General features: G+C 38.8%; 1 protein-coding gene across 2 annotated transcripts in view; it reads left to right on the top strand.

Annotated features, from left to right (window-relative positions):
- The first annotated feature begins 3,763 nt into the window (after positions 1-3,763).
- FAM91A1 (family with sequence similarity 91 member A1) overlaps positions 3,764-25,251 on the top strand; it is a 41,839-nt gene continuing 20,351 nt past the window's right edge. The window contains exons 1-15 of one of the 2 annotated variants that reach the window (XM_036830173.1): positions 3,764-3,835; positions 10,630-10,714; positions 11,723-11,874; positions 13,499-13,556; positions 14,261-14,328; positions 14,879-14,992; positions 16,241-16,331; positions 16,752-16,814; positions 19,775-19,881; positions 20,397-20,435; positions 20,966-21,078; positions 21,499-21,614; positions 22,465-22,574; positions 22,907-22,993; positions 24,828-24,960. In XM_036830173.1, the coding sequence (XP_036686068.1) occupies positions 3,764-3,835; positions 10,630-10,714; positions 11,723-11,874; positions 13,499-13,556; positions 14,261-14,328; positions 14,879-14,992; positions 16,241-16,331; positions 16,752-16,814; positions 19,775-19,881; positions 20,397-20,435; positions 20,966-21,078; positions 21,499-21,614; positions 22,465-22,574; positions 22,907-22,993; positions 24,828-24,960 (1,408 nt within the window). The remainder of the gene's footprint in view (positions 3,836-10,629; positions 10,715-11,722; positions 11,875-13,498; positions 13,557-14,260; positions 14,329-14,878; positions 14,993-16,240; positions 16,332-16,751; positions 16,815-19,774; positions 19,882-20,396; positions 20,436-20,965; positions 21,079-21,498; positions 21,615-22,464; positions 22,575-22,906; positions 22,994-24,827; positions 24,961-25,251) is intronic. The other variant, XM_036830174.1, reaches the window with a different exon arrangement.

Raw genomic sequence — 25,251 nt, 5'->3', positions numbered from 1 at the left:
TCAACTATAATGGTTTAATTATGAAATTATGAATTTGATCAGCTGTTTGGGTGTTGGAGTATTTGATTGTTGTGGGAGTATATTAATTTCCTATGGATGCGGTAACAGATTACTGCAAATTTAGTGGCCTAAAACACACAAATTTATTATCTTAGAGTTCTGGAGATCAGAAGTCCAAAATGAATTGGCAGGGCTATGATCTTTTTGGAAGCTTTGGGGGAGAATCTGTTTTCCTTTTCCGGATCCAAGAAGCTGCCCATGTTCTTTACCCTGGGGCCCTGTGTCACTTCAACCTCTGCTTCAATTGTCCCATCTCCGTCTCTGACTGACTTTCCTGCCTCCCTCTCCTAAGAACCCTGTGATGACATTGAGCCCACTCGGATAATCCAGGCTATACCCCCATCTCAAGATCCTTCACTTACTCACACCAGCAAAGCCCCTTCTGCCATATCAGGCAACATATTCTCAGGTTCCAGGGAATGAGATGGGGACATCTTTGGAGGCCATTATTCTATCTACCACAGGGAGTGATATTCTGGAGTCTGTGAAATTAGTCCACCAGATAGCGCCCTACTTCTGGGTTGTTTCTGCTTCTTATTTTTGTGGGAACTGTGGGAATGAAATGGTTCTGTAGTCTTTCTGAAGGGCAGCTGCTCAAGACAACTGAGTAATTTTCCTTAGTCCAAGTTGGTAAAGCCAGATAAGATGGAATCTCATTGCACTTGTATTTCTGAACACATTGTTTACCCATAAGGTTAATTTGAATGGTAGCTTCTGGAATGGGGTTTCTAACACTCTGCAGTTTCTGACCTCTCTGGAATTTGAAAAGCAAAGGTCTACTGAAGCAGAAATAGTAGGGGGTCTGAGTCAAGGACCTAAAAGAATGGACATTACCGTTTACCAGAAAGGCTCCATGATGTAATGAGTGCTGCATGTGGAGCCCAGTGAGTTGTTTTTGCTTCCTGCTGTCTGAGGGAGCAGTCCTGTTCCTGAACTTCCCAGCAGAGGGAGCCCTATGGATTAACCTATGGTCTCTCTGAACTGCTTTGTTTCCCGTCTCTCAAAGACTGGCACCTTGGGGGAAATGAGGCAGATCAGTATTTTAATTAGCACCTGTGTTTCATAAGCCAAACTCTGTCATCAGTTCCTACTTAGAAGGGCTTGCTCTTTGGATTTTTCCCATACGTAGCTTTGACCCATTACCATTTCCTCCTTCAAATTTCTTTCTCAGCTACTTGCTGCATTAGGATCTTTTCTATACTAATCTTTCCTTTTCTACTTACTGAGTTAGAGTCTTTTCTTTTGATGGTCAAGTTTACAAAGGTTCGTGTCTTATTGATTTAGCAGGTGTAAGTTCACTTCCACCATCCCCTGTCTACTTCTGTAGTTTCTGATGTGTCTACACCATAGTCAATATTTGTTGATAAACAAAAAAGATGAATTTAGCAGGTGCTCATGTTTGCTATAATTCCCTAAACGATGGTTTACAAAGATTTAAAAATTATGTTGACTTTAATTTTCATTGTTACATTGCATTAAATCAAAGTTAGACTTTGGAAGAATATGAGTTCTTCTACACTTAATTATTCAAAAAATATTTTTGAGGGGGATTTATGTTGTTGACTTTAAATGAACATTATCTGAATTGGAACAGCAGGCAGAACAGTTCAGTGAGAGCCTGAATCAAGGAACTGAAAGGATGGCTCTGGCAGGAGAGAGTCTTAGGCTCCAGTTTGGCGCTGTCTCTACCACCTGTGTGATCTTATGAGTAAGTCAGGCAGCCCTGCCAAGCCTCGGTTTCCTCCTCTGTTAAATTGGGATTTTAAGAGTGGGATTCTTTCATAAGGTTGTGAGAAATAACCTGTTGTAAGTCAAGGGCTTAATACATGGCAGGCAGGCAATCAATACTTGTTGAATAAACATCTCATGGTCAGAGTTCTTTTAATTTTAGCTATGATGTCAAGGGCCTATAGACATAGGATTCAAAGTACTTAGTTATGGGCTCTTATAGTTGGATAACACGAGACCAATATATCTATGCAAGGGCAGCGTGGGTCCTATTTGTTTCAACTCATCAGAGATAAAAAGGTCTCTGCCGTACGTCAGGCTGCTGCTGAGCTGTGCCCTAGGTGTCATAAAAAGTTCTAAGTATGCATCTGTCAGGTGTGGAATAAAATATTTAAAACCGTTGTTTTCTTTTTTAAAATTTATTTATTTTCCTTGTTTTCTTGGCTGCGTTGGGTCTTATTTGCGGTACACGGGATCTTCGTTGAGGTGTGCGGGATCTTTTGTCGCGGCGCTCGGGCTTTTCTCTAGTTGTGGAGTGCGGATTTATCTTTCTACTTGTGGCGCGAGGGCTCCAGGGCGCATGGGCTCTTTCGTTGAGGAGTGCGAGCTCAGCAGTTGTGGTGCTGGGGCTTCGTTGCCCCGCGGCATGCGGGATCTTAGTTCCCCTCTTAGTTCCCCGGGACCAGGGATCGTCCCCTGCATTGGAAGGCGGATTCTTTACCGGTGGACCACCAGGGAAGGCCCCTAAAACCATGGTTTAAAACTGAAACAAACACTATGGTTGCTTGCCAGTAACAAGGGTCATGGGTTTGCTAAGCCAGTGTAACAAATTCTGGAAGAAAGTGTCCCCAAAGACCTTCTCACTAGAACTGAAATTAAGAGTGTCTGAATTTCTGCCTTTAAAAAGCGACTCTGGAGCCATCTGTAAGGAGCAGAGCGGCAACAGGCTGCACGCAAGAATCTTAACTCCTAGATTCCTTCTGGACCTCCCCGACCTCAGCACCGGCTGTTTACCATTTCACCTCCCTGAATCCCTACATTTTAAGAATTTGGACCTTTGTGGGAATTCCCTGGCCGTCCAATGGTTAGGACTCTGCGCTTGCACTGCGGAGGGCCGGGGGGTTCAATCCCTGGTGGGGGAACTAAGATCCCGCCGGCCGGGTCGCAACAAAACAAGAATTTGGAGCTCTGAAGGAGAGCCCAACTGTTTCTCTTCCACAAGATGTAGCAACTACCAGGAGGGGATGAAGGATCACTAGACCTTTGCTCTACCACTCCACTGGGGGGAAAGCTCTGACTTACACATTTCCTTCATCAGCCTGGACCCCTTCCACCTGGCCTCGGTTCGGGGTTGGCTCTTAAGAGACCCCGAGACCTTACCGTTCTTGCCCTTTTTTAAGTCAACTATGGCCCCCTTCCCAAGTCGCTGCTTCTTGGCCGGCCCCACCCCAGTGCCTGTAACCGCCTGCTCCAGGGCCACCCGGGCTCTCATTTGGGGGAAAGTGGGTCATCCAGCAATGGCAATACAAACCCAATTAATTCATCTAGAGTCTGACAGAAGGACACGGAGCGCGCGAGCAAAGCGCCACTACCCGGGTCCCTCCCGGCTCTACCTCGCTGCCCCGCCCCACAGCTTGCAGGGGGCGGGCAGGAAGGCCGGTCCCGGGCTCCGCCCCCCGGCCTCGCGCCGGCGAGCGGAAGTGACGCACGCCCGAAGCCGTTTCCGGCGGGCCGAAACTAGGAAGAAACTTGGAGCCGCCGAGGCGTCCGGCCCCCTGTCTCCGGTGCTCCCGTGCCCCGTGGCCCGGGCCGCACCGAGCTGTCGGGAGCCCAGGCCATGGGGCAGCCCGGGCCGTCCGCAGTGTGAGGCGTGGGGCCTCCCGCGGGCTCCTCGGACGGGCCAAGGGCGGGCAGGCGGGAGGCGTCGTTCCAGCTGCGGTCCCGGCCGCCGCCGCCCTCCCGGGCTCCCGGCATCATGAACATAGACGTGGAGTTCCACATCCGGCACAACTACCCCTGGAGCAAGCTGCCGGCCAACGTGAGGCAGGTATGGAACCTGGGGCCGGGGTCCCGCCCCGCCGTCACCTGCTCGCCGAGCCCGCGGGGCCGGGGCTGGCGCCTCTGGGCTGACTCCCGGCCTTCCCCCGCCCAGGGTCTTGAGATAACCTACCCGCAGCCCGCGGGTGAGGAGGGGATGGTCCTGGGGCCACAGGGGCAGGACGGGGCCGTTTCGAAATGGGATGGAATGGTGTCCAGTGGGCTCGCTTGGCGCCTTCGCACGCAGACTCCCTTCAGCCGGGCACTGGGCTAGGCACCTTCGAAACAAATTTAAAACACGGTTCTTGACCCTCCAGAACTGCGGGATGGTGGGAAAGGGACGGGAAACAAATGAATCGGTTACAGGCTGATAGCAGCTCACACGAACCTGCATGATAGTATATGCGAGCGCGCAGAGGAGGGCGTCAGAAACCGTCCAGGGAGTGTCAGGACGTTGTGTAGGGGAGGCATTTAAATTGGGCCTTAAAGGACGAATAAGAGATAGATAGTTAAGAGGGATTCAAGATTTTCCAGCGAGAGGGAAAGTCATTTTAAGAAGCTTGGACGAGTGAAAGCGTGCTTTGAGAGTAGTGAGGGACCTCCTCCATCACCGGAATCCGGAGGTGTAAATGTATTGGTGTGTTTGGCTGTGCGGCTTGGTGAGTGCGTGGGGAGTGGTAGCGGTCAGGGCCGGATTTTGAAGGGCTTTCGGACTTTGTTTTGTTGGACTTCAGTCTGTCAGCAAGATGGGTTTATTAGAGATGTTGCAACAGGAGAGCGAGGTTTTTGGAGGTTTTTGTCCGAGAGGTAGTTATCAAATGCTTGAGTGTTATTTTTACTCAGTTGTTTTACAGATATTTATTGAACACCTACTATGTGCTATGCCTTGTTTTAGGTGCGGGTCATTTGCAACAGTCAACACGGGAAAGCCCTGTCTTCATGGAGCTTACGTTTTAGTAAAGAAAGACAGTTAACAAATAAATGAATAAATACATAATATGGCGGGCGGTGGTAAAGATTATGAAGGAGTGATATGTGCTGTATAGAAGGCACTGTTTCTCTCTGGTCATAGATTAACCTTCAAGTTCCTGCCATGTTGCTTGGTTGAGAGTGAAATTCTGTTTTCCATTGGTGCTGGACACTGGCATATTTGGAAAGTTTGGGTTGGTGGTGGTGATGGTATAAGGATTATTACTTTGCCTCCTCTCCCAGCTTGGGGTCTTAGTTCCAGGAAATGAATAATTTAAGGGTCTGGCGGTGCGTCGTGTGGCAGAGAAAACACTTTCCCTTCAAGATACCAAAAACACAAGAAAGTGGAAAGGTAAATTTAAGGAACTCAGAATTCTTGGGTGCCAGTGGCTGCCCATGTGACGTTAATCTTGAATGGGAAGAAGAAAGCTCTAAACCTGAGAGACTGAGTTTCTCTTGTTAAGCTGGAATGGGGGCTTTGATGGACACTTTTTGTTTTTAGGGTTTTGTGGGATATGGCAAGACAGCTGGAAGAACCAACAATTCTTTGTTACCATGTTTTCTCTACTCTTCCTTTCACAAAAATAAATGTAACATTATAGAAGAAAGATGGATGATTCAATTATGTCCAACAGAAATAATTGATCTTAATTAGTATTGGGAAAAGCCCTTTTTTTTGAATTTTTGAATTTTATTTTATTTATTTTTTTATACAGCAGGTTCTTATTAGTTATCTATTTTGTACATATGGCAAAAGCCTTTCCAAACCTTAGTCATGACTATTAAAAATAATCTCAGAACAGTGTTATACTTAAGTACAAGCATGACATTAAATTAAAACTTTTTTTGGTGAGATCACTTTCAAGAATTGGTGTTTTAGCTTAGGATAAGCTTCCGCTTGTAGAAGGTGTTGCAAAACCCATCTGTACAAGTTACTTCATGGATTTTCTCTAGCCTTGCTCTTTTTCCCTAGGTCTACCTTGGATTAGTACATCAGCTTTCTGTCTGGTGTCTAGCACTCAGAAAAATACCCTCCTGTCCATTCTTCATACTGTACTGTGGTGAGGTTTCTAAATTGCAAACCCAGTCCTATTTCTATTTGTCTCCATAGAGTACATGTTGCTTCTTTTTGAATTGAGGTGTTAACTCCTCTAGAAAGGTTTTCCTGATCTATCTCTGGAGTAGTTGACCCTCAGGTGTGCTGCCCCAGCACTGTATTTCTCACCCATAGCACTTACCCCACTATGGTATATTTTCTGGTTACATTACTTGTTTTTGCTTTTGTATTTTGAGCACCTATCTCGTAGTTGGCTTTTAGTAAATACTTTTGCAGTGAATGAGTGATAGTATCAGTCTGAGATTTTTTTCCAGGAGCTAAAGCTTAGTCAGTTTAAAAGTGGGGAGTAGCCCTTGTGTGGAAAGAATTTGGTTTTTGGTGTTACAGATACTAAGTACTTTGATAAGAGTTTCTGGTGAGTTTTGATGAGTTTAATTTGAAAGTGACTCATATTTCCCAGTTTTGAAAGCTGGTGGAAGGTGATTCAGATTTTTTTTTAAATGTGTTGAAAAAATAGTTTTTATATAAATGAGATGAAAATTTTTTACATGGTGTGAGCTATACTAGACTTTCAGAAATACATTAAAAAGTTATGGATCGGGCCATTATTTCAGGATCTTTCTATAGTTTACCAGTATTCATTGTTCAAAACAATTCATAGTTGTTTTATTTGAAGGGAAATTTTATGATGAGGTTCCAAGGAGGGTCAATTAAAAGAAACTATTGTGTATTTTGGGGGAGGTGGTGCACATTGGGGTTTGTAGGAGCAAAAGCTTTAGAAAGAATTCTTTATGCTTTTAGCATCATCTGATGCACAGTGGGTGTTTTACAGCCAGTTTCTATGTCACTCTGTCTGTTTTAGTTCCTTTTATCTGCAGCCCAGCTTCATTTGTCAGACCTGGTGGGAATTTCTGCAGGGTCTGCACTGTCTCCCAGTAAAATGACCTTTCTTTCGTTGCCTCCTGTAGTGGCAGCAGTGTTTTAAAATGTGGATGGTGGGAAATTGGGGTGGGCGTGGAAGAGAAGCCAAAGAATCTTTGTGAACAAAGCAATTATATTTTATGTACGAGGGTAGTGAAGAATAAAATCAGCTGTTAATGCAGTTTTTAGTTATTTGTGTGTATGCACATGTATTGATCAGGACCAGTCATTACTTAATGACTAGCACAAAGACTTAGATGTTTAGTAGATACTGTATTCTCTAATTAGCTTATAAATAACAGGGACCTTATATTTTGTGTAAGTGGCTTGATTTACACTTTTTATCCTGGAGTTACCGGGAAGAGTTTTAAAGGGAGAAAACGGTTGTAAGTTAGAATAAATTAAGGGACTTATTTTGAAACAGAAGAGTAAATCCTCAAGTTTGGAAGTTGCTAAGATTTTAGCAAATTGTCTGCTGTGTGAGTGAGTGTTTGTGTTCTCTGTTCCTTGAGAAAGAGACTTTTTTTTTTTAATAGTACATTTATTTATTTATTTATTTATTCATTTTTGGCTGTGTTGGATCTTCGTTTCTGTGCGAGGGCTTTCTCCAGTTGCGGCAAGCGGGGGCCACTCTTCATCGCAGTGCGCGGGCCTCTCACTATCGCGGCCTCTCTTGTTGCGGAGCACAGGCCTCCAGACGCGCAGGCTCAGCAGTTGTGGCTCACGGGCCCAGTTGCTCTGCGGCATGTGGGATCTTCCCAGACAAGGGCTCGAACCCGTGTCTCCTGCATTGGCAGGCAGATTCTCAACCACTGCACCACCAGGGAAGCCCGAGAAAGAGACTTTTATTTGGCAGTAGAGCTAGAGGAAATCCTTTAAAAGTTTTACAGAAAGCCTAATATTTTAAATCCCCTAAATATCTTCAATACTGGCCCTGGTTTTGGTGCTACATAAAAGATAGGAGAGCAGTCTCTCTACAATGAACTTTACTCCTAACTTCTTGTAATGTTAAAATGGATGAAAATAATGTCAGCACATAACATTTCAGCAGTAGTGTGGGTTATGATTCAACCTGTGATAAATCAATTAATCTAGAGGCAGGAAGAAAGATTTTGTTTTCTCACGTTATGTCCCTTTTTTCTTAAAATGCTACCCACCAGTAGTTCCAGTTGTGTGCCAGTTTATTTAGATGTGAGTTTCATCTGTTTTGTGAAGATGGCCTTAAGTGAAAGTATGTGCATGGACATTTACCTTGGCTTTCAGAAACCTATGAGTGAGAAGTGTAATAACTGAGTCCTCTGTTCCTTCTGTCATTAATCTCTTAAGATGTCTTATTTTATAGTGTGTTGGAAAGATCATAGCTAGTAATTAGAAGGGGCATAGCAGTCACATATTAAATTAAGTTTATGGTCTCACATTGAATATCATGTTAACTATAATCAGACAAACTTATTCTTTACTTTCACGAGAACCCAATTTTGAACTTAAAACGCTAAATTCACAGCTAGAAAGCATTTTGCTCACTAAAAAATATATCGGAAATTCTAAAATTGTCTAAGTGTTTTCTAATGAGGCCATAAGATGACTTTTTAAAGAAATAATAGTATTTAGAGGTACATTTTAAGTGTACATTCTCCAGGAATCTTAATTTTTAATAATCATAGCCCTCAACTGTAAGTAGTCATGAGACAGGGATCTGTCCTTAGTGGCCATTCTTAAATTTAAATAAATGTAGGTTCAAGAATCCATCCATCCACACAAATTGGAGATGGTCAAGAAGGAAGGAAATCTTTTTTTTTTTTTTTTAGAAGGAAATCTTTTGATGATGGCCATTCTGACCGGTGTGAGATGATATCTCATTGTAGTTTTGATTTGCATTTCTCTAATGATTAAGGATGTTGAGCATTCTTTCGTGTGTTTGTTGGCAATCTGTATATCCTCTTTGGAGAAATGTCTACTTAGGTCTTCTGCCCATTTTTAGATTGGGTTGTTTGTTTTTTGGATATTGAGCTGTATGAGCTGCTTGTAAATTTTAGAGGTTAATCCTTTGTCAGTTGCTTCATTTGCAAATATTTTCTCCCATTCTGAGAGTTGTCTTTTGGTCTTGTCTATGGTTTCCTTTGCTGTGCAAAGCTTTTAAGTTTCATTAGGTCCCATTTGTTTATTTTTGTTTTTATTTCCATTTCTCTAGGAGGTGGGTCAAAAAGGATCTTGCTGTGATTTATGTCATAGAGTGTTCTGCCTATGTTTTCCTCTAAGAGTTTGATAGTGTCTGGCCTTACATTTAGGTCTTTAATCCATTTTGAGTTTATTTTTGTGTATGGTGTTAGGGAGTGTTCTAATTTCATTCTTTTACATGTAGCTGTCCAGTTTTCCCAGCACCACTAATTGAAGAGGCTGTCTTTTCTCCACTGTATATTCTTGTCTCCTTTATCAAAGATAAGGTGACCATATGTGCATGGGTTTATCTCTGGGCATTCTATCCTGTTCCACTGATCTATATTTCTGTTTTTGTGGCAGTACCATACTGCCTTGATTACTGTAGCTTTGTAGTATAGTCTGAAGTCAGGGAGCCTGATTCTTCCAGCTACGTTTTTCTTTCTCAAGATCGCTTTGGCTATTCAGGGTCTTTTGTGTCTCCATACAAATTGTGAAATTTTTTGTTCTAGTTCTGTGAAAAATTCCAGTGGTAGTTTGATAGGGATTGCATCAAAGAATCTACAAACAATAAATGCTGGAGAGATGTGGAGAAAAGGGAACCCTCTTGCACTGTTGGTGGGAATGTAAATTGATACAGCCACTATGGAGAACAGTATGGAGGTTCCTTAAAAAACTAAAAATAGAACTACCATATGACCCAGCAATCCCACTACTGGGCATATACCCTGAGAAAACCATAATTAAAAAAGAGTCATGTACCACAATGTTCATTGCAGCTCTATTTACAATAGCCAGGACATGGAAGCAACCTAAGCGTCCATCAACAGATGAATGGATAAAGAAGATGTGGCACATATATGCAATGGAATATTACTCAGCCATAAAAAGAAACGAAATTGAGTTATTTGTAGTGAGGTGGATGGACCTAGAGTCTGTCATACAGAGTGAAGTAAGTCAGAAAGAGAAAAACAAATACCGTATGCTAACACATATATATGGAATCTGAAAAAAAAAAAATGGTCATGAAGGTCCTAGGGGCAAGACGGGAATAAAGACACAGACCTACTAGAGAATGGACTTGAGGATACAGGGAGGGGGAAGGGTAAGCTGGGACAAAGTGAGAGAGTGGCATGGGCATATATACACTACCAAATGTAAAATAGCTAGCTAGTGGGAAGCAGCCGCATAGCACAGGGAGATCAGCTCGGTGCTTTGTGACCACCTAGAGGGGTGGGATGGGGAGGGAGATGCAAGAGGGAAGAGATACGGGGACATATGTATATGTATAACTGATTCACTTTGTTACAAAGCAGAAACTAACACACCATTGTAAAGCAATTATACTCCAATAAAGATGTTTAAAAAAAAAAGAAGGAAATCTTTATTAGTAGAACTTAGTTTTTTGTTAACTTAAGTGCAGTTATGCTCTCAGACTGCTCTTTTATTTGATATTATATACTTTAGATAATTTCAGTAAGTCCTTTTAGAAAGGGAGACTGAAGATAAACACATTGAATTTTTGCTCTAATACCATAGCAGGAAAGTTTGTATGATAAAATTTAAGAAAATCTTTACTCAGTTCTGGAAATTAGAGATTCCAGGATAAAATTAGGGGGCATGGTATTGAAATTTTATCGGGTAAAAGTACTGTTGTTTAGTTTAGAAACTATTTTAAATCTATTTGAAACTCTTTTTAGAGTCTTGGAAATTCACAGAGAGAATATGAGAAGCAGGTTGTCCTGTACAGTATCCGCAATCAGTTACGATACAGAAATAACTTAGGTAAGTAGAGACATTTTTACATTGAGGTAGAAATGACTATTGCTGAATTACATTTTCATAAATCTCTCCTATCTTTTCATTATATATTTCATGGTACTGAAATTTTTCCATGTACAGCCTTTAATAATTCTGTAATGACCCTTCACACCTAACAATAATTTGCATTAGCAAGTAGATTTTTCTTTCTAATTCCAATGAAAATTATTTTTTAGAGTACTGTTTATAGATTCATTTTACCTATAGAATACTAATTTTGATTCAGTTGTCCTCTTTTTAGTTTACTGAGAAAATATGCCAGAAAAGAAGTACATTCCTTCTTAATGATTTTTGACTTTGAGTTTTGTTTTGGTCTCTATAAATTTTCCAAATAATATAACTTCAATGAAGACTTTTTATAATAATTGGAACAAATTTAAAATACAACTGGCTCCATTTTTTTAAAAAAGCCTTTTTTTAAATGTTTGCTTTTTATTTGTCAGATTACTTTGATTATTCTGTTGCCCTGCTAGTCTTCCCTCCCATTTGTTACTCTTATTTTAAGCATAGTATTTCAGAGGTAGGTTTTCTATGAAAACATATTCCATGGAAGTCAGAGGTTTTTTTACATTTAAAACACAGAAAACAGCAAATAATTTTTAAAAATAGACTTGATTTCATAGAAAACTGCCATTCAGATTGGCTGTCTTGTAAAGTATCATAGGGATTGGATGGATTATAGCTTATGGTTTTTGGGGGAGACATTCCATGCTCACTTTCTTTGCTTTTTGATTTGTTAAGAATTATTTCTCTACTTTTCTGTCCCATTATACATTTTACTTATGTACTCTGAAGTCTGTTTCTTGTGGTGTAATTGTTTCTTTGTTCCAACTTAGATTGTTTTATTTATTCTCTTCCAATTTACATACTTTTTAATTAATATTAGTTTGTAAAGTGTTTCTCCTTGCATTTATAATTATATGTAAGTGTAAGATCTGAAAAACAACTGGAGAATTTCCCTTTCTTTCCCAGTTAAACATGTCAAGAAAGATGAACGCAAGTACTATGAGGAACTGTTAAAGTACAGTCGAGATCATCTCATGCTGTACCCTTACCATTTATCAGATATCATGGTAAAGGGCCTGAGGATAACACCATTTTTATATTATACTGGGATTATGGAGGTGAGTGTACAGTGTACATGAATCTTCAGGGATGGGATGGGACTTCATGTTGGGGACGCTTTGTGAATGATGACCAGCACTCAGCCACAGTGGACATTGTTTCTGAGTTTATAGTGTAAAAAAGACGGTTGCTTACAAGTTAACTGTTGTAGTCACACTTGTGCAGGTAGTTGTCCTTATCAGTGTTTTCTCTGTGGGAAAGTATCTACCTTTATTCTGTGTTCTTGAAGACTTTGTTGACCCTTTGTACTGTTGTAGCATTAATCAGTCATTTATGTTAGCACAGTTTGTATAAAATTTATTGCTTTTAATACAAGGTTAAGGTTGAAAATGTGGCTGACAGAATTGAACATTAAGCTCAGAGAAGCTTAATATATTTGGCTGTTTTCTAACTGTAGAAAGAATAAATGATGATATAGACCCAACATTATATAATGCATGTTTCAGAAGAATAGAATTGTATTAGTAGTCCTGGTTGCGGATCTTTCTGTGATTACTAACTTTTAGATGTTAGCCTTTTTCCAAAGGCAGTTTTTAGGCCTGTGTTGAATAGCTTTAAATAGTAGTTATATACTGTTTTTAAGAGAGCTTTATGTAAAGATTGGCAGTATTTATCTAGTATTCATTTGCTGTTAATTCTGTTTGAGTGCTGCTGTTCTGGGCTCACCAGCCACTTGAAGAGCAGAGGGCAGCCTAGGACTGAAGGAGTTGGGCGCCTGCAGTAGCAGTGAGGTTAGCTCCCTTTAGGACGTGGCGCCTTCACAGGAGCTCCCTTTGCCTGTCTCCTTAAGCCCCTTCTTCACAGGTACTTCTGTAGTCCCATGTCTCCTGTGTCCCTGTTTTGGAGGAAATACAAAGTAAAGCTTGAGGCGTGGCCGCCCAGGTTTCTGTCAGTCCCTTTCCCTAGAACCAGGGTGGCATAATGAAGGTGGCAGCTAAGCAGTGCGTAGAATAGTTTTGTTGCTGTGTCTCTGATTATTTTTCTGGTGTTGTCCACAGGTTTGGGGGAGATAATAGAGTGAGGTTTTGTCCCATTTACCAGCTTTCAGTTGCATCCATGTGCTTGCTGTTCTCTGGTTTCTGTCTTTATACCATTGGGTATAACTCCTGGGTTAAAAATGGGTCTTATCCCCACAGTAAACAGCTGGTTTATTACTGGAGAAACAGATGAGGGTTGCAAGAAGCTGGATACTGAGTTTGACTCTGTTGCTGGTTGGGATTTGGAGGAGCAAAGGCTGCTGAGTGGTTAAGGTCTTTGTCGGCAGTGCTTGTCTTGGATGCTTGTTGATGGAGCTATGACACACTGTTGGGCCTTCTCTCGGGATTCTCTCTAATCCTAGGGTAGGAGTCTAGGATCAGGTATGAAGTGTGGAGAGCCTGGAACCCTGAACTCTGAGAGGGTATTCCTTGCATAGCTTCCACAGGGCAGAGGTTACTGTCTGGGCTTCATAGAGCGCTCTGAGGAACCCAGACCTGAAAGCCTGACCTTCAGTTGCTAGGTTGGGACCTCGTGGTACATGCCACACTGTGACATGCATGCTCTAGGTTGCCAGGCTCTGATCTCAGTGCTTCCTGTGACAAGGACATTTTGTGTTTAACATTTACGTTTTTTTCTTTTTAAAAGGACATTATGAACAGTGAGAAAAGTTATGATTCATTGCCCAATTTCACTGCTGCTGACTGTAAGTATTTAATTATGCTGAACGAGGCAGTGTTTAGAGTGTCTTTGTGCATGCGTGCTCTTGTCTTTCAGTATTGTGCTTTTAACCTGAAAGACTTGAAAGATGAGAACAGCAAGCAACATTATTGATAGGAATTTTATCAGGTGATACAAGTCAAGTATAAGATTTAGTCTAAATGTCTAAGAGGAATATCTTGGAGTGGTAGAATCAGAAAAATGGGACTAGTCTCTGTATTTCTAGAGAATGAAGTTCTTCCTGATACTTGGGCTGTGGTGTATACCAAATGAGGAAAGAAAATTTGTGCACAGTATTTTTGCAGCATGATATATGGTTGTTACTAACAATTTGCTGGTGTTTTATTATGCTTATTTTAATGAAGTGTATATTTGAAATGTGACATAGTTCTGCTGTGTTAAGAAGAAACTTTCGCTGAGAAGTACATTTTGACTTCCTGGAATTGGGAGGACTTCTGCTTTTTAAAAATTTTCTCAGTTAGCATTGTCAAAAGTGTCAGCTTGAATTCACCTCTCCCAGTTGCTTGTCTTTTATATTTTGTTTGAAGAATTCTTTTTAATTTGATATTGATCATCTGTCAGTAATCAAAAGAGGAATGAAAGTCAAAGGTTTTTTCCTAGTAGGCTTGTGAGTGTACTGACATTTCAAGATGTATTAAATGTTTTTAAAGGAAAGGCTCTTTCTTTTAGGTCTAAGGCTTCTTGGCATAGGAAGGAACCAGTACATTGATCTGATGAATCAGTGTAGGTCATCAAAAGTAAGTTAGTTGTTTCCCTTCCCTTCTAATTTCTTGTCCTCCTTATCACACAATCTGATTAAATTTTTAAGTAGTAGGAATAATGAATTATGATTTCTTTGATTAAATAAAATATGCTTCATACAGAAACAACTCATCAGTATCTCTAAGTTATAGCTTAAGTGATTATTGGATTAAAAATATCTAAGGCATAAGACATTTCATTTATTTTTAAAAATTAACTTTGCTCTGCTCATTCCACTCCCAGGGTTCACTTCATGGGTGAAATCAGTACACATTTTCCAAATGCATTTTCACCTGGGTTTCCTTTGAATTTCTGGATTTAGATCCAGATTTAATGATAGTGTTTTGAAGTAATTTACTTTGAAATAATTTAAGAATGACTTTCTCCATTCAGTGTATCTAGAATACTTAAGATTTTAAAACCTGAGAATTTTAAAAGAGATTTGTTTAGTCCGTTGGAGACTGTCTTGTTATACTATTATCAATAAAAAAAGAAAGTAGTAATTTTAGATTGATTGCAAATTCTCAGATGTTTGTACCATTGCAGAAATTTTTCAGACGGAAAACGGCCCGTGATCTTCTCCCAGTGAAGCCGGTGGAAATCGCCATAGAGGCATGGTGGGTGGTGCAGGCTGCGTATGTCACCGAAGACGACATAAAGGTAGGCAGCCTTCAAAGTTAAACGTAGGATTTTTATCTTGGAAATGGTTTTATAACTTTTAACTATAGTTACATAGCTTTTTTTAAAAAAAGTAACACTAGCTGGTTTTCCCGAAGGAAATTATACTTAAATTCAAAATTGTAAATGATCTTAGTAGGCTAGAATATTGGTAGTTTTCAAAAATACTCTTTAATAATCAGGGAGACTTGACTTGGTTCATGTACAGTCATCTGGGAATTTTACTTAACGTGTTTCATGTAAAGTGACGTGATGCCACAGCTACCAGCAATAGTATTGCCAACGGTTTTTGAGCACTTGCTGTGTGCTCAGTGTGCCAGGCACTATTCCAGCTGCTTTTTATATTGTCTCATTTGAGTCTCATCACAACCCCAGAGCTGTGTATTATTTGTAGCCTCTTTCACGTGTGAGGAAAGTGAGTGCAGAGAAATGAAGTAATGGCTCCAGTCACAGTTCTAGTAAAGGTCTGGGATTTTAACCCAGGCAGTTTGCTGTGCTCTTAATCACTGTGCTGAGCTGCTGTACTGAAGTGGTAAGTGCTTGATAGGGAATAGTGTCAAGATCAAGGGAAATACTATTCCCAGTGGTCAGACCACATTTGCTATAAGCTTTATACATTTTAGAAGGGATGTTGATTTAGGGGAAAGAGGTGGAATAGCAGACCAGGTGCCTAGAGACCAGTCATATCCCTGTGGCTGAAGGAATTAAGTGAGCATGTGGATTTCTTTTTAGTTGGCATTTTGTTTTACTTCTGAGGACAGAGTAAATCCAGTGAGTGCAAGGCTTAGAAATTCTGCTTCAGTGCATTTACTTCCGAGCAGAGATGTCAGACTGTGTCATAAGATAGTGATCTTCTTGTCAGTGATAATAATCCTGTGGCATGTGAATAAACTTCTGATTTGAGAGATCCAGAATCAGCAAATGGATCAGATTCCAATGCAAAGAAGATGAGTAAATATTAGTATTTATTAGTGAGCACCTTACTTGCCAGCAAGTATTGGCACTTAAAATTGCTTTGTTGTATGAGTTCTGCTGGTAGCATATTTTGGCACCTTAATTGATGGTTGTGTGTGGCTTTTTTTGTTTGAATTCTAGAGTAAAAAATGAAAAAAATATGTAGTTCGTTCAACTAATGACATAATCATTGGTTTAAACATGAATAGATTTCAGGAAACTTATCAGTTAGTTAATTTGGACAGAACCTAATTGAAAATATTTTGCTTTTCCTAGATATGCACTTTGCCCGAGAAATGCGCTATTGATAAGATCATTGATGCAGGCCCTCAACTCTCTGGATCACTAGATTACAATGTAGTACATAGTAAGTGGTTAGTAGAAATGGTCTTTTGTCAACATAAAAAATTATTTTAAGCCATCAACAATTTATAGCAATTATTTATCAATTAGGTAAGAACAGTAATATTTCCTAAGGCATGTTATTGTTTGAAATGTGACCTTAGTCCATTGTTTTCCAGTGTGGCTATAATTAGTCACATAGATTAGAAATTTATACAGATGAATCATAAGAAAAATTTTGCAGTTCTGAGCATTTGAGGGAAACCAAGATTTGAAAGCTTTGATATAATGTTTTTTTCTTCTGTCTTACTTTTTTCCTTTTCATATACCATTAAGTTGTAAGAATCTTTACAGAAAATCAGGAATAAAGTTTTTATTTTATTTTATTTTTTTAAATTACAGTGTTTACTGGTTCATCTAAAATAAGATACTTTTGCTTCTGTAGGTTTATATAACAAAGGATTTATTTATCTGGATGTACCAATATCTGATGACAGTTGTATAGCAGGTAAATATGTGCTAATATTTCTCAATGTTTTTTGAATGGCTGCTAGGTGCCGGGCACTGTGTGTCACCCTATTAAGTTAGACACATATCATTCTGGGATCTTTGATGTTAGAATTTTTCAAAGAAAAACATTTCTTCCTCATTACGTTGCAACTCGTTGAGGTGGTTTTAGTTAAATTCCTTTCATTTTTATCTTTTGTTGGTGTAAGCACTGTATTAAAATAGTAGAAATCTGAGATAAATTTCTCACAATCCTAAATCAAACCAGTGTTTTTATAAATTTATGTCACCTTTTAAACCTTGTTCAGTGCATAAGTTTCTACATATATTCAGTAATATCATAGAATTATATGTTCTTCATTTTACATTATTTATTTATTTATTTGTTTATTTATTTATGGCTGTGTTGGGTCTTCGTTGCTGCGCGTGGGCTTTCTCTAGTTGCGGCGAGCAGGGGCTACTCTTTGTTGTGGTGCGTGGGCTTCTCATTGTGGTGGCTTCTCTTTGTTGTGGAGCACGGGCTCTAGGCGCGCGGGCTTCAGTAGTTGTGGCACACGGGCTCAGTAGTTGTGGCTCGTGGGCTCTAGAGCACAGGCTCAGTAGTTGTGGCGCATGGGCTTAGTTGCTCTGCAGCATGTGGGATCTTCCCAGACCAGGGCTTGAACCCGTGTCCCCTGCATTGGCAGGTGGATTCTTAACCACTGAACCACCAGGGAAGTCCTTGTTCTTCATTTTTACCTGACATATCTGTGTCTTATATTTTCATGTCACTACCATCTTTTTTATCTTTATCTCTTCCTCCCTTCCTCTTCACCCACCTCTCCAAGTTAAATCAATATTAAGACCCTTGTATATTTCAATTTAGTAAACCATTCCCCTATTGCTGGTTGTTTAGATCATTTCCTTTTTTAAATATTTTATTCTTTTTTATTTTATTTATTTATTTTTTTGCCTCAGTGGTGATGTGGCTAACATTCTTGGACACATCCTTGGCTTTTTTTCCCCTCTAGATTAGATTTCTTACCAATTTGTAGAAACACTTGTTATATTAAGGTTATGTATTATAAGTGTGTTTTCCATCATATCTTTTAGGTATTATTCTTGTTTGTGATATCTTTTACCATTCTAAAATATTGTGTAATCAAATATGAAGTGTCAAAAAATTCCAGGGACCTTACTGTTAACAAATGAGTGTTAGGGCTTTTTACAAAAATACTCCCTCATATCAGGTTATCATAGTCTAGTGTGTCCTGACCTTTATTTTTTATTTGTGTTACCATGTGTTTATGGCCAGGCCTTCCTTGTCTTTTTTTTTTTTCTATAACTTTGCTATTTCCAGGTATTTTTCTTTATTTTTATTTTTGTTAATGTATTTTTTGAGTAGGCTGTAATTATGATTATAAAATATTAAATCTACAGAAGAGTATAAAAAGTCTGCTTCCCATGCCTGCCCCTAACCACTCAGTTCCTCTCTCAGCCGCCACTAAGTTTCCTGTATATTCTTCCAAAAACATACTATGCACATAGGCTTATATGTATATATCCTTTTTTGTGTGGTTTTATTCTTACGCAGATGGTGTATCCAACTCATACTTTGGTTTTTTAACTTAATATATTATACATTGAGACTATTCCATATCTCTTTATGTAGAGTTGCCTCATTCTTTTTGCCTAGATGTAAATTGTGTATTTCTAACCTTTTAGTGCCTTGGTTTCTTCATCTCTAAGATAGGGTATAGTTTTGAACAACTCTTAACATTAAGAGGATTAAGTGAAATTGTATATATAAAGTAGCTAGTAGTATAGTCTGGCACTTAGTAAGCGTTCAGTAAACGTTTACACTTCTTATTCACACAGCTGATAGTGTAGGAAAAGAATTATATAAAAAAATGGGATTACTAAAGTATTTCTAAAAAGAAGCCTTTGATCCTTAACAGTCCTTGGATGATTGGAAATATGGGTAGCACTAAATCAGAAAATGACATGAGCCAGAGCTGTAAAGTAGATAGCCTATCCTGATGTATACATTGTGGTTCTTCATAGTGCCTTCATTTTGACCACTTGAGTTTTGTCTTATAACTCTCTGTTGGGAATAATTTAGGTTTTGGGTGCAATTAGGTGGTGTTAGGGTTAGAGGACACAGGGACACCCAAATCCTGCTATGGCCTAGGCACACGCCTCTTCCCACGATGTTTTCAAGGGAAGTGTGCCCACAGGGGAGAATGGCAGAGGAAAACATAGTGCCTCTTTATTGTTGGTCAGGCAGAGCACTCTAGTAAAGTGGGTTAGAGCATCTGGACCAAAGGGATGGAGAGAAGTGAGTATGAATAAACAAGTGGGGAGCATCGATCGGGCAGCCTCTTGTGCGGAAGGTCTTGACCCTCTTCCCATCGAGGAGGTTACAGAATAGAAAGCCCCAAAGAGCAAATTATACCAGTGATAAACGTGACAGTCACGCAGATGAATTTCCCCTTTTCTCAGGATGGAGCAGGGATGATGGGAGAGGGCAGAGAGTCAATACCTTCTGTCCACCTGGTTTTGGATAGCATGGTAACTTGCAGTTCTTGCTTCTCTGCTTTAGACCAGCCACCTGCTGCCTAAGATGCATCAGAAACACACCCTTGGCAGGCTTCCCCATTCTGAAGCAGCGCCGGCCCCCCTGCCTTTCTACCAAGTCCATGACTCTAGCACTTCTCTGCCTCAGTAATGCTGAGAGGTCCATGGGGATGAAATTACTCTTTGTAGGATTTATGATCTGCCATAAGAGTCCACTCTGTAGACAGCATTGCATATGACCTTACTTTGGGAGTTTTAGGAAAACTTGCTATGGAGTTGGTAAAATGAATCAAAAGCTGAATTCAGTCCCTAAGTTGGAGGTCTCTTTTCAGTTAGATATTTGCATTAAACTTTCTTGTTTTGTAAAATTATGTCACTGAGAAAAGTCTGTTTTGTTTATTTTAGTTCCTCCTCTTGAAGGTTTTGTAATGAATCGAGTGCAAGGTGATTATTTTGAAACTCTCCTCTATAAGATATTTGTTTCAATAGATGAGCACACTAATGTTGCAGAGGTAAGTATGACAGCATCTTGTGAAAGAACTTAACCTCAAGATTATAAAATAAGTTTGTGTGCAGTAGATAAAATTATTTAATGATAAAATATTTTCAAAATCTGCCCATGGTTAGATCTTGGACCATTAATATACTTAAGTTCACTATTCTTAAGTTACTTCCTGCATATGTATATTAAAATTTTTTTATTTAATAGCTTATGAATGGGTTAAATAACTTTATATGACTTTATAATAAAAGCATTGTAGACAATTGACTGATCTAGAAATTTTTTTATTTTGAATGAGACGAAATTAAAGGCTAAGTAATTCAGTTGTTGTGGTCACTGCCTGGATTTGTACTCCTCTAAGTGTCTTAGAGGTATGGAAAGAAAAAAATTCTGATTACAAAATTTATTCAGACTCAGTTATTAATAATTTAAATTTTTCTGATTATGGTTAAATTGTCTATTACAAGTGTGTAATATGCTTATGATTCTTAGAATGTAAAATATTTTTAAAATTTTATTTTCCAGCTTGCAAATGTTCTTGAGATAGACCTATCCCTGGTTAAGGTATGTAATTTTTATACTCTTTTCACTTGTGATAGGAATACTGAATGGATTATAGATTTTTGTCTTGATGCTGAGAAACGGAAGCAGTGAGATTCCTATTAGCTGTCAGAGGAAGTGTGCACAGTCGGGGTGCTTACAGAGATAGAGAAGAGCAAAGTAAGAACCCTGAACCAGTATTCCATCCCAGGGAGTGAAAGCTGTACTCACACATCTGTGCCCAGCAGGAAGCAGCCTGACCTGTGTCTTGTAGTGAAGTCACAGTATCTTGTAATGAAGTCAGATAAAGCAACAACTTCCGCTTCTTTGGGGGTGGATCTAGGGAGGCCCTGGCCAGACAGGTGGGAGCATTCCCTCTCCTACATATGTGAAGACCTTAGGGGAAGACCAGGCCTACTGAAAATTTTTTCTTCTAGTTATGGGATGAAAATGTTTGAGGCTCACTGTAAGCATAGTCCATAACAATTTTTTCTCTACAAACATTCTGAAGTCTAGTTTATTTCAAATGTTCATTTCCTTTATGTTCCTTTCAGAATGCTGTGTCCATGTACTGCCGATTGGGGTTTGCCCATAAGAAGGGACAAGTAATAAATTTGGATCAACTTCATTCATCGTGGAAGAATGTTCCATCCGTAAACAAATTAAAGTAACTCATTTATTTAGTAGGAGAGTTTCTTTTTGAAAAAAACATTGTTTTACATACAAAAATTTTACTTATTCAACCTGTCAACTGAGGTGAACCATATTAGTGGTTGTTAATCTTGTGTGTGTGGTAATCTTTTTTAGAATCTGATGAAAACTAAAATGCTTTCCCCAGAGAAAGGCTCATACAATATTTTACATATAATTTTTAAATGTTCTCAAATTTCCTGAAGCCTATCCATGGGTTTAGTTAAGAACCTTTTCTGTGTGTGCAGAGTATTTTGGGACTGTGTCTCAATTTTGGGCTTGAATGTAAGAGTGGATTTAGGTGGATGTTCATAATTTAAGTACTGACTTCAGTAGCTGTTTTTATATATGATCATTTATATGATTTTTAAAAAGTGAATGTATTCTTCATTAATAGGAGTACTTTAGATCCGCAAAAGATGCTCCTATCATGGGATGGCGGGGAAAGTAGGAGTCCTGTACAAGAAGCTTCATCGGCTACTGACACTGATACAAATAGTCAAGAAGATCCAGGTTAGCAGTAACTCAGTTTGAGTCTGTCTGTAGATAAGCCATGTGTCTGCACATACACTCATAAAGCAAACTCTCCGGGCTTACAGTTACTTTGTAGTTTGTTCTGGATTTCAGTCATTCAAAAGTAGTCTTTGAGTACTTACCCATATGTTGGGCCTTGTGGTAGATCTTAGGGGTGTAAAACTGACAAGAATATGGTAGTTTCCTTCTAAAAACTAAGTCTGGAGAGTATAACCATAAAAACCACAGTGTGAGAAGCATTATGGTGCTTGTGGAGAGCAAAGAGAAAGAGCCCTCTTTCTGCCTAGAGAGGTTTAGGAGCCTTCATGGAGAAGATGATTTTTGGGCTGAGAATGAATAAGAGCATGCCAGCTGGCGAGTGCAGGAAGGCCAGTGCTTGGGCTGAGCACAGAGGGAGGCAAAGCATAGTGGATGAGGGGGCTGCACATGGTTTTCTGTTGGGAGGGGAGAGGGGCACACAACATGGGCTTCTACTCCTACCCTAAGTAGCTCTGTTACCTGAGCCACGTGACTTGTCTGTAGAGATTAGGCTAGGTAGTCTTATTGATCTGACAGTGATCAAGTCTTGGTTTATTATTGGTTTTCAAAAAATTTACTACAAAAGTGAGTGCCTTTAAAAAAAATTTTTTTTTTTGACTTTAACTTTTTTTATCTCTGTGTTGGAGATAGGTAGGATTGGGACCTCTTATGACTACAGTGTTGCCTATATTATGTACTTTCTGATTATTAAATAAAGCTGAAATGAAATACTTTCTCATTCCAAATGATAAGCAAAGAACAGTTTTCATTTACTTGATTTTTAAACTATGATTTTTTTTTCCCCCAACAGACACAGCCAGTATAAGCAGTTTGAGTTTGTCTACAGGATATACAAAGCGTATTGCATTCCTGTTTGACTCAACTCTTACTGCCTTTTTAATGATGGGAAACCTTTCACCAGTAAGTCAGATTCTTGTTTAAATATGAAAATGTTTAAAATAAAGACTAGATATAAAATAATTCAGTGCTTTTATATCTTTTTTTAAGTACTAGATTTTTTCCGGAAAATGCAACTGCCTTTGTTTTATATTCCTTAGAGGAATGTCGGAACTTTTTAGTGAGGGCTACTTTTGTAATTAGAAAAATCAGCTCCTCACCCACCCTTAAGTTTAAATGTATTGGAGAGCATAATATAAATCGAAGATGCTTAGCATTCAAAGGGAAAACTACAACTTATTAATAATAGGCTCAAATAAGGTACATTTAGTTTTGTTTTTGTTTCTTTAATGCAGAACTTGAAAAGCCATGCAGTCACAATGTTCGAAGTTGGCAAACTCTCAGATGAGTCTCTGGACAGCTTTCTTATAGAACTAGAAAAGGTAAATCTAGATAGCTTATTATGGGATGTCAAGGCATTTGGAATCTTTTCTTGCTTGATAAAACATCAGCTATTGATTATGTAGATTTTTCGTATATCCTTGTTCACTCCTACCTCATTCGTGCTTTAATACCATGGCAGTCATTTAGGCTTAAACATATTGAGCGGATGAATGAATTTTGTGATTTAAAAACAGTGATTTGTCTACCTCATCTAAGCTGTTAGCATAATTTGATATAATGAAGAAATGGGGTACAGAAATCTTAAGTCTATGTGTAATTTCTTAAATTGCACTTTTCTAAAATAGCCTTTAACTTTTTTTTTCAATATGACTCTAAGATCTATTCTTAAGCAATTTTATTTGAAGTTTTTGTTCCACTTATCTTAAATCTGGAACAGTGTCCCTGGGTATCATATTTATGTCCACTCTCACTACCCCTTTTTGCATCTTGAAGACTTCAGCCATATTTGTTCTTAACCATCTTTTTCCTCATGAGTACAGCCTAGTTTTCCTTAGCTCTAAATCTTGATTGCCCTTTTGGTGTTTTTCATTCCCTGGATATTTTATTCTGTCCTCTGCACTTCGTTATGCAAACAGTTTGTGTGCCTAATCTATTCTTTGACTAATAATTTTGGTAACTTTTGTGCTTGAGTGACGAACTCGTGTATGTTTAGAGAATTTTTTATGATTTTGTACTTCCTTTACATCTCAGAAAAAAAAAAGACTTACCATAACATTTTTTTCCACTCCTCCTTCTCCACAGGATTTTTACTTTTTTAGTGCCTGAGATAATCCTTGTTATTAATTTGCCTCTTTAACTTTTATCTTTATATTTTTATTATTTCCTCAATACTTTTAATATCTTGTTTAACCCTATTTCTTATTGTGTATCATCTTTTGCCAGTAAATTTTTTATATTTAGCACATTTTAACATGTTTTCCTGATTTTTAGTTTTCTCACCTCAACTAGTGTTTTATCATGTATAGCAAATTGGAAGATCCCTTTTACACTTTATATATCTGTATTCTTTTTTACCACGTAGTCATTCTTGGGAAAGCCCTTTAGTCTGAAGTTTAGTTTTTAAAAATAGTTTCTTAGCTATTTTTTAAGCTTCATCTTGATTAAACTTAATCAGTTGATCTTATTAATTTCATGCAAATCTAATTTAGTTATTTCCCCCTGTAGACCTTTCCTTCTGTTTTCTGTGTTGTTTCTGGAATGTGTATGTTTTTACATATTAAACAGGTGACTGACTCAGTGTCAGAAGAGCATACATGTAAACCCAGTGAAGGCAGGAGTTTTGTCCACCACTCTCTCCTTACATCCTAGAGAGGTCATAGCACATAATAGGGACTCAGTGAATCCTTGTTGAGTGATTTTAAGCTGTATGTTCAGCAATGTTGAACAGCTATGTTGAATCACGTACTCCATTGTTCGTTGCAAAATTGTGAACAGGGTGATAAGATAGTGGCATAATTGGTGACCATGGATTGGAGTACTTTTCTGGATAAAACAGAATATATAGATCTTAGAGTTTTTAAAGCACCTTATTTGAATCATATATGGAACATACAACGTATAATGGTACAATTTAGCATTATTTGGTTGCTGAAGTTGCTGGTTTTACTTGCTGGGGTAATTTCTGTCGTCTTCAAAGGTATAGTCACATGGAAGCCCAACCACGATTGGGGTTAATATTTGTTTCAAAATCGCCTGGGCAAATTTTTGATTTACTGATTTTAAATATCTTGATATCTCTACTGTATGGTTATATACTAGAATGAATGGCATGAGAGTGGTTTTTGTTGCAAAATTTGTTTTCTCTTGGTTTAGGTTCAGAGCACTGGTGAAGGAGAAGCACAGAGATACTTTGATCATGCACTCACTCTGAGAAACACAATATTGTTTCTGCGTCATAATAAAGATCTAGTTGCGCAAACTGCACAGCCAGACCAACCCAATTATGGTATGATAAAAATACTTGATTTTGAAGACATGATCCTGTGGAACTTCTTTCTAAGAAATTAAACAGGTCATGCTCACTTATTTAATCATCACTTATTTAGAACATTTTGTGTAGATAGCACATTGAATTTATAACTGTTGGCTTGTTCTGTGAATTTCTTTACTCGTCAGCTGTTCCTTATCTTACTTTACTGTTCCTCCTCTTTTATGTGCCACTGACTTTTGTAGTATCTAAATTTGTTTAGTTACCTACAAAAAGAGTTGGAGTGTTAATTTGTTTAAGTAGCTGGAT

This window comes from Balaenoptera musculus, chromosome 17 (assembly GCF_009873245.2).
Source record: "Balaenoptera musculus isolate JJ_BM4_2016_0621 chromosome 17, mBalMus1.pri.v3, whole genome shotgun sequence".
In the NCBI taxonomy this organism is placed as follows: Eukaryota; Metazoa; Chordata; class Mammalia; order Artiodactyla; family Balaenopteridae; genus Balaenoptera; species Balaenoptera musculus.
The sequence above is the reverse complement of the archived record's forward strand: the minus strand, read 5'-3'. Positions and strand labels throughout refer to the sequence as shown.